At 42.0% G+C, this 15,431-nt stretch overlaps 3 protein-coding genes across 10 annotated transcripts in view; 2 read left to right on the forward strand and 1 right to left on the reverse strand.

Moving 5' to 3' along the window:
* Nucleotides 1–4,658, forward strand: part of LOC121573554 (active breakpoint cluster region-related protein-like) — a 233,031-nt gene extending 228,373 nt beyond the window's left edge. For 5 of the 7 annotated variants that reach the window (XM_041885631.2, XM_045222619.1, XM_045222622.1 and 2 more), the window contains 4 exons: nucleotides 1,668–1,802; nucleotides 2,061–2,166; nucleotides 3,815–3,965; nucleotides 4,519–4,658. In XM_041885631.2, coding sequence (XP_041741565.1) covers nucleotides 1,668–1,802; nucleotides 2,061–2,166; nucleotides 3,815–3,965; nucleotides 4,519–4,608 — 482 coding nt within the window. In that variant the 3' untranslated portion in view covers nucleotides 4,609–4,658. Of the gene's footprint in view, nucleotides 1–1,667; nucleotides 1,803–2,060; nucleotides 2,167–3,814; nucleotides 3,981–4,518 lie in introns of all 7 variants that reach the window. The other 2 variants (XM_045222618.1, XM_045222620.1) reach the window with 1 other exon arrangement.
* Nucleotides 4,659–8,786: 4,128 nt separating this feature from the next.
* LOC121574321 (mitochondrial import inner membrane translocase subunit Tim22-like) lies at nucleotides 8,787–12,823 on the reverse strand. Its single transcript, XM_041886936.1, has 4 exons — nucleotides 12,548–12,823; nucleotides 11,932–12,128; nucleotides 9,630–9,702; nucleotides 8,787–9,524 (listed from the first exon to the last, which is right to left on the reverse strand). The coding sequence occupies exons 1-4, from the start codon at nucleotides 12,804–12,806 to the stop codon at nucleotides 9,448–9,450; spliced, it is 606 nt and encodes a 201-aa protein (XP_041742870.1). The 5' UTR covers nucleotides 12,807–12,823; the 3' UTR covers nucleotides 8,787–9,447.
* A 618-nt stretch (nucleotides 12,824–13,441) lies between these two features.
* Nucleotides 13,442–15,431, forward strand: part of LOC121573552 (cytospin-B) — a 221,185-nt gene continuing 219,195 nt past the window's right edge. For both annotated transcript variants that reach the window (XM_041885626.1, XM_041885628.1), the window contains exon 1: nucleotides 13,442–13,519. The gene's annotated coding sequence lies outside the window, so the exon portion shown is untranslated. The remainder of the gene's footprint in view (nucleotides 13,520–15,431) is intronic.

A 15,431-nucleotide genomic window follows, 5' to 3' on the forward strand; every position in this document is an offset into this window, starting at 1 on the left:
GTATTTGACCCCTCTGCAAAACATGACTTAGTATTTGGTGGCAAAACCCTTGTTGGCAATCACAGAGGTCAGACGTTTCTTGTAGTTGGCCACCAGGTTTGCACACATTTCAGGAGGGATTTTGTCCCACTCCTATTTGCAGATCTTCTCCAAGTCATTAAGTCATTGTTTTGGGTCATTGTCATGCTGGAATACCCATCCACAACCCATTTTCAATGCCCTGGCTGAAGGAAGGAGGTTCTCACCCAAGATTTGACGGTACATGGCCCCGTCCATCGTCCCTTTGATGTGGTGAAGTTGTCCTGTCCCCTTAGCAGAAAAACACCCCCAAAGTATAATGTTTCCACCTCCATGTTTGACGGTGGGGATGGTGTTCTTGGGGTCATAGGCAGCATTCCTCCTCCTCCAAACACGGCGAGTTGAGTTGATGCCAAAGAGTTCCATTTTGGTCTCATCTGACCACAACACTTTCACCCAGTTCTCCTCTGAATCATTCAGATGTTCATTGGCAAACTTCAGACGGGCATGTATATGTGCTTTCTTGAGCAGGGGGACCTTGCGAGCGCTGCAGGATTTCAGTCCTTCACGGCGTAGTGTGTTACCAATTGTTTTCTTGGTGACTATGGTCCCAGCTGCCTTGAGATCATTGACAAGATCCTCCCGTGTAGTTCTGGGCTGATTCCTCACCGTTCTCATGATCATTGCAACTCCACGAGGTGAGATCTTGCATGGAGCCCCAGGCCGAGGTAGATTGACAGTTCTTTTGTGTTTCTTCCATTTGCGAATAATCGCACCAACTGTTGTCACCTTCTCACCAAGCTGCTTGGCGATGGTCTTGTAGCCCATTCCAGCCTTGTGTAGGTCTAAATACTTATTTCCCTCATTAAAATGCAAATCAATTTATAACATTTTTGACATGCGTTTTTCTGGATTTTTTTGTTATTCTGTCTCCAATGTTCAAATAAACCTACCATTAAAATTATAAAATGATCATTTCTTTGTCAGTGGGCAAACGTACAAAATCAGCAGGGGATCAAATACTTTTTTCCATCACTGTAACTCTGGGCCCTATATATAGACTATAACCAGGGCCATGAGTTTTTCCTGGTCAGGTCACGTTATCAGGAATAACTCCAGACCCCTGTGAGCTGTCCTGTCATTCCACTCTTCCCATCCTCCCTGTTGTACTGTGGGCCGTGCCGGGATCAGTCATGGCAGAGGGCATTCAGCCTGGCTATAAACAGAGATGGTTGTGGGAAAGGACAGGAAGAACACAGGTCTGAGGAGCTGCAGCTGTCAGCTGTGTGTTGTCCTCCCTGGGAGTCCCAGAACCAGAATGTGTCCCATATGGCACCCTATTTCCGATATAGTGCACTACTTTTGACCAGGCACCATAGGGCTCTGGTCAAAAGTAGTGCACTATGTAGGGAATAGGGTGCCGTTTGGGACATATCCTCAGTCACAGCCCCTAGACCAAACCAAATGCATGAGTGTCTCTCTGCTGTGTTCATGTCTCACTGAGCTGAGATCTCTGGTTGTTTGGGTTTGTTGCCTGTTATGTCATCTCTGGAGCCAGAATGATCAGTTTGTTGGGATGATACACTTCCCTTATCTATGTTTTCTCCCCCCCCTCTCTCTCTCTATCCCTCTTTCTCTCCCCTCCAAAGATAGCAAAGACATCCTGGTGATGTTGAGTGACATGGACATCAATGCCATCGCGGGGACGCTGAAGCTGTACTTCCGTGAGCTGCCAGAGCCCCTGCTCACTGACCGCCTGTACCCAGCCTTCATGGAGGGCATAGGTACGACCTCTAACCTCTAACAGACCATATAAATTAATACATCTCAATGCAATACCATATCAATACAATTATTATGCATCTCAGTGGTAACAGATAGAGGGGTTATTTCTTTTTTTATTAACAGAAAATGATACATTGACAAGACAACATTGAAAGGATTGTTAATTTTTGCCCCTTAGAGGGGTAATTCTTAACTTATTTGATTCTCTTTCCCCTCTCCTCCTGTATCCTCCTCCTGTATCCTCCTCTTCTCTGCAGCTCTGTCGGACCCTGCAGCCAAGGAGAACTGCATGATGCATCTGCTGCGCTCTCTGCCTGACCCTAACCTCATTACCTTTCTCAGCCTGCTGGAGCATCTCAAGAGGTACACACACACACGTGTACACATAAGGGGCCAGTAACTACTACTGGTGACAGTTTGGGCCATATTAACTGGCAGCCTAATACGTTCAGAGTGGGCTTTGGAGGAGTTCTGGGCAGAATACTGTCCACGTGCGAGTGGTTCTTTAAGCCTGCTATAAAACTGTAGTCTGGAGAGCTTCACATTCAGCTCCACTCTGCCTGTGGTCATGAGATATGCTCCTGCTACTCTGACCGCACCACACTCATTAGCCACTGACTGATTGACCCAATAAGACAGAGGACAGAGGGAAAAGTTATCAGAGTGTTCAGGCCAGACACTGTGTGGTCAACAGAGCTAACACACACACACATCAAGCCCTGGAGAGGAATCAGCATCAGTCTGCACTGGGCCTTTTACGCCAGCCCTGTTGTGGTGAGGTTAAGGAGCTAGACTGAGGACCTATGGTCCAGTTGAAGGAAACACATTAAAGTCAATGAAAAAGGACTTCTCTACTGCTAAAATGACTTCTCTACTACTATTTTGTCTTTGAAAATAGCTGTGATGGTTTTAGATGGCCGACCATGTGCTACTTACTTGGAAAGGCAGTGTGTAACCACATTGGATGACATCATGGTGGTGCCTGTTAAAACTGCTTTCAATTAGAAGGCCATGGTAGAGCAGGGCCCAGCCCAACCACAGACTGGTAACCACTAGCATGGGCAGGAACACTTAGGAAACACTAATGGGTCTCCTCCTATCACTCACATCTGATCTAGGACTAGCTGTCTGTCATCAGCTATAGTAGTAATGGCCTGCGTGGGGACTTATTCATACTCTGAGTAAAGTTAGATTTCACCACCGGACTTTTAAAAGATCAGGTTTATGTGTTTGTTATGGTTTCCTACCGCAGGGAAGACAACATTTGTCTGAGAGTATATTATTGTCATCTAGCTCTACAATGTGAACTAGAGGGAACTAAGAATATGTTTAAATGTATAGTGCTGCTGTGTCAATTTCAGTTACACATTACTTCACTCTCACGCCTCCTCACAGAAGTTAGTGTTTGAAAAGAACGCTTGGAGCCATGTGTATCCCCAGGGGAGGTGCTTTATAGTGTGTAAAGCTGTGACAGTGTAAAGGGTAGTGAGATCTCAGAGGTTGGCACGCAGGAAGGTCCATAGAGAGAAATCAGATTTCTACCTATTGGCAGGCCTGAGGTCAGTTCACAGACCTAGCGCTGGGTCAGATTCCACCCTACTGCGCCATGGAGACATTATTATGGCCTGATCCCAGTACAGCTCTTTAACACCCAGCAGTACACTGTAGTCAGTCAACAGAACGTACACAGACTACTCTCATAGACACGCTGAGGACACCTGCTGGACGCTCTGGTGGATTTCAAGTGTGACATGAATGGCTCTGCTGTTGCTATGGAGAACATTTATATAAGTTACAGCAGATGGTAACTTAGTTCAGACATGGTCCTTGTAGAAGAAATACACACAAAACACACTGTGCTGTACTGACAGTGATTGCTTTGGAAAATGGGTTATCATAGTTACAAGGCCAGACCAGCAAACATGTCGCATGACTAGAAAAATAATTAATACTGCTCTGTCCCTGTGGTCACTGTAGTCTGACTGGTCTATCTGTCTGTTTTGTGTTTCAGAGTTGCTGACAATGAGCCCATCAACAAGATGTCCCTCCACAACTTGGGCACAGTGTTTGGCCCCACCCTGCTCAGGCCCTCTGAGTCCGAGGTCACCAAGGGACACATCACCCTGGCCTCTGACATCTGGTCACATGACGTAATGGCACAGGTCAGTGTGACTTGGGTGCGTATATTTGTGTCCATCTGTGCATGTGCGTTTGCTTGTGAGAATGTAAGAGTTAGCTAAGGGGGATGTGTGTTTGAACCGTGTCAGTTTGGTCTGGTCTCCCAGCTGTATTTGGACTATTTGGGAAGCCCCTCCTGGAGCTCTGCCCGGTGCTGAGCGAGAAACCCCTTCCTGTTCACAAATGACTTATTCTAGGCCGTATATAAACAATGACTACTGTAAATCACCATAAAAGCCACAACACTAACAGTAGAATGCCATACTTCATCATTACTGTAAAGAATGAGAGACAACTGTTTGTGCAGTGGCTTATTACATCTCCATATGTTTAGTAGATAGATACTCGTACGGATACTCAGATATCATGGAAAGATGCTTACTGAGTCACCTTCTGAGTCATGTACAGAATGTGTAGGTCACATGGCCTCTCAAAGCGCCATATCCTAGTCCTTTTTTGGTTATAACTATGATAATTGGTATTTAAATGAAACACCATTGATTTTAGGCTAAAGCTCTTTCTCTCTCCCCATCTCAGGTCCAGGTGTTGCTGTACTACCTGCAGCATCCTCCCATCTCCTTCGCTGAGCTGAAGAGGAACACACTCTACTTTTCCACTGACGTTTAATCGCTTGGGGGTCCGGAGCGAAAGACTCAACAGCAACCCCCCCCCACCCCACCCCCATACCACCCAACTCCCTACCACCCAACTCCCTTTTAAAACTGTACAGCCCCCCCCCCCCACCCTTCCCTACTCTGAGAGATGGAGTCAGACGTGGATCCCATAGTCACGTCTTCTAGTGTCAGCGGAGATAGAGCAGCGGCCCTTACATTACAGTACGTCCATCTGGTGAAGAGCAGGGGTGGAGGGAGCAGCAGACGTCTGACCTCTGACCCACAATACCCCGTCGGACAGCCACTAGTCTGGGACCTCTCTTTCTATCAGTGAGGGGTTAGAGGTCAGGGTCTGGTGTGTTACTGGGTCACTGTCGGTTGTTTGGTCTGTTGAGTCCTCCAGAAACCAGCTCAATGATCCCGAAGCTGGTCTGTTACTTACTGGACTTTCATCTCTTTTCTTTTCTTTTTTTATTTCAGAGGCATTCCAAGAAAATGGCATTTACATATTTTATAAATATTATTTGTTCAATAAGTCCTTTGTTTCTCTCTGGCTTTGTGCATGTGACAGAGGAGGGCTGTGTGTTTATGTAGAAGCGTGTCAGAGCATATGTGTGTGTGTGTGTGTGTGTGTGTGTGTGTGTGTGTGTGTGTTAAAGCAAAGTGCTGAGGACTGTTTGCGTTTGCAAGCCGCCAGTAAAGCCATGTCAGTGAATGGCCACCGTCACATTTTCTCTCCATGTGCAAAGACTAGAGAGCACAGCCCTCCCTCTGTGTGAGTCTTGGCCAAATTCGCCCTATTTATTATAAATATATATATATATATTAAGTGTGCCTGTACAGTCCAGGAGCCGGTTTCCCAAAAGCATCTTAAGGCTAAGGTCATCGTTTGAACCATAGCCTTAAGATGCTTTTGGGAAACTGGGCCCAGTACAACTAGAGAATTGCTCCAAGGAGTCCGTTGTTTGAAGTTTTCAGGTAGTGATGATTTTGTTTTTGTTTAAGTTTCTCATTCACAGCCAAGGTTGGCTGAGCTGTACTGAAACGATCACAGGAACACAGTGTACAATCTGACGGTTGATTCTGAACCACTCTTTAAAGAAAGAAACATCAATCTGTGAGATGAAGGTTATGGGGAAAAAAAATCGAGCAACTTTTTGGAACATTTGCTTTTTTCTTGTCATTCCATTGCAAGCCTGTTCCTAGTGTCAAATGACACCAGTTATAATCTATAGGATTATTGTGTAGTTTATTGCCCTTATTGCATGTTCAGCTTGTCAATCAAATCAGGCTGGGTAACAAAGGTAGGTTGTCACTGTTAGTTTGCGGCACCGGCAATCACCTCCCATCAATGCTGTACAAATTCAACCTTTCTGCTATGTAGCCTGTGACATATCTTAAAATAAGCACTGTTAGATGAGTCCTATTTGATATTTTTAATATAAGATTAAAAGAAAATCAAAAAATGTTGTATTTTACTTTGAGTATACTGTATTAACAAGGGTAAATGTCGATGTGAACTTTTTTCTTTTTTAGTAAAATAAATAAAAGTCTACCAAAACGATGTTTTGTCATTTTCTTGCACTTTAATTGCAAGTACTTCATATTTCTTTAAACTTTTTTTTATATTTGTGTTTTGTTTGGTGCAGCATACTGCACTTTGGGATAGTTGGGAAGTGACAGTCATATATTGGAATTTTATCAGTACTGTGCAGACTCAAGATTGCGGTGCAAAAAATAAGGTATTCTGAATCTATTGCGCGTGCAGTTAGCAAACAAGTCATTAGAATTGAAAAATGAAGACAAAATGGTAGCAATTAGCAGTGGTTTGTGTTTTTATTGATAACCAGTCCTGTAATGCAATCTGTCTCAGACACATAGAACACACAACTCAGTTCATATTATTCACCACAATTAATTAAATGTAAAACAAATGTAGATCTTAGGGTCATGGCAAAATGTCCATCATGACCACCTAATCATCCCCCTCACCTCCACCTGATAGCTGATGTGTGGTGAGCATTCTGGCACAAAAATGGTCGCTACGCATTGGTGGTGGATGAGGTGAGGTTCCCCATTACTATGTAAAGCTCTTTAAATACCTCAGTTGGTAGAAAAGTGCTATATCAATCCAATCAATTATTATCTGGGTGGGCAGTTCCAGTCTGGTAATGCATTTCTCAATTTCTCTAAATCAATTTACACTGGTGACTGATAATTAATGGCTACTTTGCTGCTTGGTGACTTAAGTTTCAGTTAACTATAAATTGGATGGATTCTGTAAAAATGTACATATGTCAGTGTCACCACATGTTGCTTTTATAGTAAGGCTGTTTGAGTCAGAATGTCAAAACATTGGGAACGTCCGAGCGGATCACTTTTGTCAAGTCGTTGACCACCGCCTTTCAAAGTGTGCTGCATTCTGGGGCAAAATAATTCTGACTTGCGCCTATATGTCGACTGCATGAACTTTACAAAAATAATGTGATCAAAGGTAATTAAGTTTTGACTTCAAGTTTCTGCAGTTGCTCTTCCCCAACTTCATCCTGCAGCCATTACCTGCATTGTGGAAGGCTCTATTGTCAACCAATCATTAGGGTGTTTTTGTTTGTCCCATGCGAACAAAGACATGACATACCAATTCATGGGTACAATAATATACAAATACAGTGGGGAAACAAAGTATTTAGTCAGCCACCAATTGTGCAATTTCTCCCACTTAAAAAGATGAGGCCTGTAATTTTCATCATAGTTACACGTCAACTATGACAGACAAAATTTGAAAAAAAAATCCAGAAAATCGCATTGTAGGATTTAATGAATTTATTTGCAAATTATGGTGGAAAATAAGTATTTGGTCAATAACAAAAGTTTCTCAATACTTTGTTATATACCCTTTGTTGGCAATGACACAGGTCAAACGTTTTCTGTAAGTCTTCACAAGGTTTTCACACACTGTTGCTGGTATTTTGGCCCATTCCTCCATGCAGATCTCCTCTAGAGCAGTGATGTTTTGGGGCTGTCGCTGGGCAACACGGACTTTCAACTCCCTCCAAAGATTTTCTATGGGGTTGAGATCTGGAGACTGGCTAGGCCACTCCAGGACCTTGAAATGCTTCTTACGAAGCCACTCCTTCGTTGCCCGGGCGGTGTGTTTGGGATCAGTCATGCTGAAAGACCCAGCCACGTTTAATCTTCAATGCCCTTGCTGATGGAAGGAGGTTTTCACTCAAAATCTCACGATACATGGCCCCATTCATTCTTTCCTTTACACGGATCAGTCGTCCTGGTCCCTTTGCAGAAAAACAGCCCCAAAGCATGATGTTTCCACCCCCATGCTTCACAGTACGTATGGTGTTCTTTGGATGCAACTCAGCATTCTTTGTCCTCCAAACACGACGAGTTGAGTTTTTACCAAAAAGTTCTATTTTGGTTTCATCTGACCATATGACATTCTCCCAATCCTCTTCTGGATCATCCAAATGCACTCTAGCAAACTTCAGACGGGCCTGGACATGTACTGGCTTAAGCAGGGGGACACATCTGGCACTGCAGGATTTGAGTCCCTGGCGGCGTAGTGTGTTACTGATGGTAGGCTTTGTTACTTTGGTCCCAGCTCTCTGCAGGTCATTCACTAGGTCCCCCCGTGTGGTTCTGGGATTTTTGCTCACCGTTCTTGTGATCATTTTGACCCCACGGGGTGAGATCTTGCGTGGAGCCCCAGATCGAGGGAGATTATCAGTGGTCTTGTATGTCTTCCATTTTCTAATAATTGCTCCCACAGTTGATTTCTTCAAACCAAGCTGCTTACCTATTGCAGATTCAGTCTTCCCACACTGGTGCTGGTCTACAATTTTGTTTCTGGTGTCCTTTGACAGCTCTTTGGTCTTGGCCATAGTGGAGTTTGGAGTGTGACTGAGGTTGTGGACAGGTGTCTTTTATACTGATAACAAGTTCAAACAGGTGCCATTAACACAGGTAACGAGTGGAGGACAGAGGAGCCTCTTAAAGAAGAAGTTACAGGTCTGTGAGAGCCAGAAATCTTGCTTGTTTGTAGGTGACCAAATACTTATTTTCCACCATAATTTGCTAATAAATTCATAAAAAATCCTACAATGTGATTTTCTGGAAAAAAAATCTCAATTTGTCTGTCATAGTTGACGTGTACCTATGATGAATATTACAGGCCTCTCATCTTTTTAAGTGGGAGAACTTGCACAATTGGTGGCTGACTAAATACTTTTTTCCCCCACTGTAAATGTCATATGAGGCTCACTGCACATGATTTCAGTTTGTTTGTGATATGGGTGTTAGAGACATGTTTATTTCTACATAAAGAAAACCTTTTATAAACAATGGCAACACTGCCATTGATCTGAGCGTTGCTGTTGGAAACCACAGTGTCCGGCTGTCACTGATACACCTTCCTCGACTTTTGTCATTACCACTCAAACGGGCACATTGACTTGGATTCAAACTCTTTGATGGACTCAAACTTAATTTCACCCACAAAAATTAAATGAGAGAATAGCCAGCTTTCATCTTCAACCAAAATATATGGACTGACACTGATTAGAGGTTAATCTCAATGACGTTTAACTTATTAAAGACAGCATATCAAGTGGGCCACATAAGTCTAGACTGGCCCACCCAGTATGACACCACTGTACGTACAGTGTCCAGGATACAGTCAACAAAAGGTCAAACGTGGAATTGTCCAAGTATAGACAATCCTCATGATCAGATCATGGATGTTTTTTTTCTTTCCATGAGGTATAAAGGCTGTTTCTGGTCCAGAGGGACAGTGATCCCTCAACCATAGTCCACAGAGGTACAGAAGGTGCCCTGGTTTTCACCGAAGATAGTACTCAATGGCAGCAGAGAAGGCAGCGAAACCTCCACATCCCAGCACGCCAGCCTTCGCCCCAGCTATAAGATAGAACGGAGATAATTAGTGCTAGAAACAATTATCTTTCAACAAAATGATATTAATGCATGGGACATTTCAACTGACAAATTAAGTAGATAACTCACCACGAAATCCTATTGCTCCCCCAGTAACACAACCACTGTAGACAGCATTCTTCCAGTCTGACTTTCCCCTGTGCTGTAATGTAAAATACACACAACAAGGGGGCAGTATGAGACTGACGACAAATACACAGTACAGTATTTCCACTAGATATCTTCACAGTTTCAACAGACCTGAAATTCCGAGATCCGACCCGGGACCGTGCCCTAAATTCTGACTTTTGTCTCGGATCTGGGTCGGTTCTAATATAATTGCCACAGGTCTCAGGAATGTGCAATTAAAATTGATTTACCGACTGGACCCGATTGGGCCTATCCTCTTAATTGAATGTTTGTGTGAAGAGAACTGCGCAAGCTTGTTATCTTTGTCAGCCAATTGCAATTCAATAAAATATATAGCTTATGTCCAGCTGAAACTGGTTCCGGCTGCTCACCTCACGTGCGCCTGCTGCCGAGGAGAAGGAGCGAGTAAAAGGAGCCTTGGCCTAGGCTACTGTTGATTGGACAAGTTTTTATAATGTAGTGGACAAAGAACATTGGCGCGACAAATGGACTTTGTGAAACTCGCTATTCAGGTTTGATGCAATTTTCTACCTTTTATTTGTTTATTTTTGTATTTATTACCAGTTGTTTAGTCATTATTAGTATTGTAAATTAATATTTAAATCATCTAAACCAGTTCTTTAAATAGCCTATGCAAAAAGTGTTTTGTTTCACTTTGATGAGACATTTTCATTGGCTAAATGAAGTTATTTTGTGATCCATATTTACTTTAAGGTTAAAAGTAGGCCTGTTGTAAAATAAATAGCATTAGCCTATTGCTGTCATTTGTTTTTTTTAAGGTTTCATTCTGTTGAGCAATTTTCATTGGCCAAATTGCTGCAATATAATATAATTACCGGTAGGCATACTATGCTACTCGCACTCAAACCATGAAATGGAAAGACTACTATTTTCCCTATAAACAATGACTTGACTTACTTTTGATTTTACCCTAATAAAGTTAAGCAACTTTTGTGAAGGTTTGGTGTGGTATGGCAATTATTAGGCTACTGCAGGTCTATGAAGGTAGTGCGCACCAGCACTCCAACTGACTCCGACAGTTGAACTTGAGTTGAGGAAGAATGTTTTAGGCCTACCTATGTTACTCCTTTAATCTAACAATATAATACTTCTCTATATGAAAAATATTTGGATCAAAAATTAACAAATTAGCATCCTTCTGTACGCCTATATCTGTATAGCAGTAGTAGCCTATTTTATTTTACCTTTATATTATCAGGGAGTCATACTGATACCAAGGTCTCTTTTACAGATGAGTCCTGAATTACATAAATTACAGAAAATACACATTAATCAATCATCAACCTATCTGACAAGTAGGCCTATGTATGTCGATGTCGGGAACATATTTTTTAAATATTAATATCATACATAGGCCTATATGCATGCAATGCCCTGATGCATTTAGCGCTCAAATCTCCGACAGCTGAACCGTGAGTTAGACTATTATTGTTTTAGGAAAGTAAAAACCAATAAAAACAATAGACTATAAAGTTTTGAATATGCTATAAATCGAAACAAAACAAATAGTTTTTGTAATTTGTTGTAGGCAGTTAAGGACACGTAACTGTGGATCATTTGGCTAATATCTCTTATTTATTGATGGCTCTTTATTGATGCTCTGGCAGTTTATTTTTCTCGCTCTTCCTACTCTCAGATCTGAACGGGTCTCTCGGCTCCGAACCAGCATGGTCCTTTTCGGAATGGGTCTGACTGTCCTCGGGTCCATTCGAAGCAGGCCTCAGTTTATTTATTTATGCATATCGGGTCAGGTGGGAAAGACACAGATACATTTCGGATAGGGTCCAACTTTTTGGACCCGTGAAGACCTAATTTCCACAGATTTTTCACATTCTCTTTGGTATTTTCCAAACCACAATTACATGTTCACGGTATTCATTTCATCAACACCCATTAGCCTAGAAGATCAAAGTTCCCATGATTTGTTGAACATAACTTTTTGTGGTTTGTGCTTACATATGATTTGTTGATGATTGATATGCAAGACAACGTTAAGGTCCCGCAAGTTGTCTAAACATCACAGGCTGTCTTGTGCTTGTGATGCATTTACACGCTTGCCAGAATAAGGATGGACCCAGTGCTGAGTTTCAATATATCTGTAGTTCCACCAGTCCACTGACAATCAACAGACTACTTTCACTTTGCTACTCTCTTAGTTAGCATATTATTATTTCTGATGCATTTTAGCAGAAAAAAAAGAAAGCGTCAGAAGACAACCTACCGATTCAATTATGCACTCTGTGCAGGAGAACATTGCCCCAATAACAGCAAAGTTTTTGGCGTAGGACATTCCCCTCTGGCCCATGTCTTTGAGAACCTCTCTGGCCGTGGGTGTTCTCATGGGGTCTTTGGGGTCAAATCCCACGTTGGTGTCTATACCAGCCGTGAACACACCAAACGCTCCCCCAAGAACAAACCCTTTAGAGAAAACAGTGTCACAAGATTGTGTTAGCTACATCAACTATGGAAATAGTACTGTTACTAGTATACCTTATTGTGAGAATGAGCAATATCATAGACAGCAAGGGAGATTGCTAAGCTACCAACACATTAAAGATCAATCATTTGGAACAACTGTGTGCATTATAAGTAGTCGGCCTCCTGCATGCAGAGAGAAACTACTAGTTGCAATCAGCTGTCACCGTGGGGTATTTATTTCCAGTAGCTACACCCCCAAAACACAAATGCACCAAGCACGTTGCAACTTATCCTCTATTGCTCGGTCGTCCATGGATGGACAAATCTAGAGGCTAGTTGCAACTATGAAGTGTACAGTAACTCATGCAAATGCATGACACATTTGTAATATCATCGACAATAGTGAAAGACTGGCTAACCTCCAACACAGGCCAACACCGCCTTGAAAGCACAGCTCTCCATTCCCCGTTCGATCATCTTCTGGTCGTCGGTTTTCATGGGATTGGGAAGACCCCCCATAACGGTCGGATTCAGATCCTTAATTGGCCTCTTCTCCCCGATGAGGTGCTCCAGGAGCATGCTGTACTGAAATGTTGAACCTTCATAGCTCCGATCAGCCGAGGTTGAGGCTTGAGTGTCCGACACAGGGGCATTTCCACTATTCACGGTCGCCGCCATGATGTGTGAATGAGTGTGTGCGGCTAGTAAATTCAATAGGTCATTATAAACGGTAGATTCACCAAATGTATGACAGCTTGAGGTCAATTATATTTATTCCACATGAAAAAACTATGAAGTTAATGGAATAACGGTCCCAGACCAATAACATATACATTCTGTTTTATTATTTTAGAAAATGTTTGTCAATATATAAGAATTACACTTTTTTACTTGCGTTAGCATGCAAGTGAAGTGCAAAGGAGTCTTCCTATATATATTAGCAGATTCGACAATGTCAGATCACAGAGTTTCTAAATACTGGAGATGTAACTGACCTTGAGCATCACAAAAATGCTAAACATTTTTATTCACTGTCTTCATGAATGCTATCTTGAATATAACCATATCATCTTAAAGTCTTAGATCAATATTGTCACACTTCTCATTTGACTTGAACATATCTGTACGTTTAGGCTTTAATTTAATCTCTGCAGGAAATAAATGAGGAGGGTGTCAATGTAATACAAATGTTATCATAAGGAGAAGATAGTACTCAAATGAACACACTATTTAAATACGACACTACCCAGAAGTCTTTGTAGACGCAGACACTGCACCAAACTCGCGCGCTCCACCTGCAGGCACATCCACGCGCGACGGGAGCACCATCTTCGACATCATCACACCAGTAGCATCAACTAGCGCACCAGCGGCAGAGTTGAAAAGAACAGGTGAGGGAAATGTTTATATTATTTTGCGTTGTTTGCCGAAAATATATATGTTTCGAAACAGCACTGATAAGTCACCTTTTTTACTATTTATTCATAAACGTTGCTCAAGTTTGGTGAGGCTGTGAGAGAGTCGTAATGAAGACAGGTTGGCTAGCAGTACAGTAGTTAGTGCACTTTACAGCAATCGCTGTTTTGATGTTGATCAACGACAAGGTGTTTGTCTCGTGACAGCCACTGTACCATCTGTGACTATACCCTCAGCTCATGGTTATTTCATGTTAACCGGTGTTTAAAAAATGTATGCTCAACTCGAGTCGACATCTTCAGTGCCACATATCTTACAGTTAGAGAATGCTGCAGTAAGACAGACTTCTGTGATGGTAAAGCTGAGTCAGCCGAAGACATCTGTCGTGAATGTTTGTATACTGGGTGCAGGTGGATACATGTGCACTGTTACCATTGTGGACTCTGGTGCCTCTTCTCATTTGTATGTCTCTGTTTGAAGTTCAACAGGATGTTGCTTTCTGTGTCTGCTGCAGCTGCCTCGACCTGTACATCTGGTTACATAGAAAAACACCCTCCTACTTACTTCAATAGGCTTGCTCCTCCAAACTGACTCAGTGACTATGCAGCAACAATGAATGACAAATACATAATTGATTGCACATAGTGATCACCAATTAGCAACTCTTCCTGCAATAATTTCTGCCAGATGATAGATAATTTTATAAATAGATCACATCACACTTTCACAATGAGTGAGTACGACTATGAAGCCCAGAGTTTGATAATCCTTTAGTAGACACTTTCGGTGTCCATGTAGCCTATAGCCTAATGCCCAAGTGCTTATACATTGCTTAAGAAATCATCATCCAATCTATTATGTCATATACATAGGCGTAATTAGGCCTACATATTTTCTGTTGTGATTTTAAGTTAACACATTTTACAAATGTGTAATTACAGTGCTCAACAACTGGACTGCTGCTTTAGAAAGCCCTCCACGTGCTACTGTTGGTTACTGTACGGCTGCCATTTGTTCCTAATTAGGGGTACAGTATAGTGTAGCAGCCAGTAGCTAAGGCTTTGTTGTGTTTAGACTAGTCTTCTGTGAACGTTTGCTGTTTATTTATTTAATAAATCCCTAAGTGGTTCATTATCGTCGTTATGACTGAACTACTGTGTGCTGTACTGGCTCTACCACAGTCAGCTGCAGCCCTATTACATTTATCTGCTTATAAACAACACAGTCAAAGCATTCAGGCTCAGTCAAATGACTGTCTCAAAACGATGCTTAGGCCTAAACTCGTAAACTGCTGCTATTTTGGTGTTGGTTTACTGTGTGTCATAATGTAGCTCCATTCTCATGTATTTTATTTGACTCTTCTTGTGTTTCTATTTTATTTTGTATTATTATTATTAAACTCTGCATCGTTGGTTAATGGCTTGTAAGCAAGCATTTCACAGGAAGGTCTACACCAGTTGTATTCGGCACATGTGACAAATACAATTTGATTTGATTAATGAGAAAAAATAGACTTATGGGAAAGTTAGCCTAGCCTAGTGACTAGACCGCTATTCCAACTGTTTGATTTGATTACATTAAATGTTTTAAAGAGGTAAACAAGCAAGCACTGGGTCATCATGTCATTTGTCATTCACACACAGACATTTATACTGGAAGGGGATAGGCCTATATAATGGAAAACAAATCGACATCTTTCAGTTCTACACTCCCTTATTCTTTCTTTGATGGTACTAAAGCAATATAAGGGAGAAAATAACTATGAGTAAAACATTCCTCCTCTTAAAGTTATGCAAGAGCTATTTGTAGGTAATTACACCCCTTGTTTTTCATGGCCAACCTTCCAAGAAATAGAAATAGCTAGAAGAGATCTGTCTTTGGCTGATG

The sequence above is a fragment of the Coregonus clupeaformis genome, chromosome 9 (assembly GCF_020615455.1).
Source record: "Coregonus clupeaformis isolate EN_2021a chromosome 9, ASM2061545v1, whole genome shotgun sequence".
NCBI classification, from domain to species: domain Eukaryota; kingdom Metazoa; phylum Chordata; class Actinopteri; order Salmoniformes; family Salmonidae; genus Coregonus; species Coregonus clupeaformis.

What these genes read in the sequence shown, in the direction of transcription:
- LOC121574321 (XM_041886936.1), bottom strand. Translation starts at nt 12,806, where the DNA reads ATGGCGGCGACCGTGAATAGTGGAAATGCCCCTGTGTCGGACACTCAA. An exon ending in GGTGTTGGCCTGTGTTGGAG is followed by an intron (nt 12,129 to 12,547) that starts GTTAGCCAGTCT and finishes TTTTCTCTAAAG; the next exon opens with GGTTTGTTCTTGGGGGAGCG. An exon ending in GGGAGCAATAGGATTTCGTG is followed by an intron (nt 9,525 to 9,629) that starts GTGAGTTATCTA and finishes TCTATCTTATAG; the next exon opens with CTGGGGCGAAGGCTGGCGTG.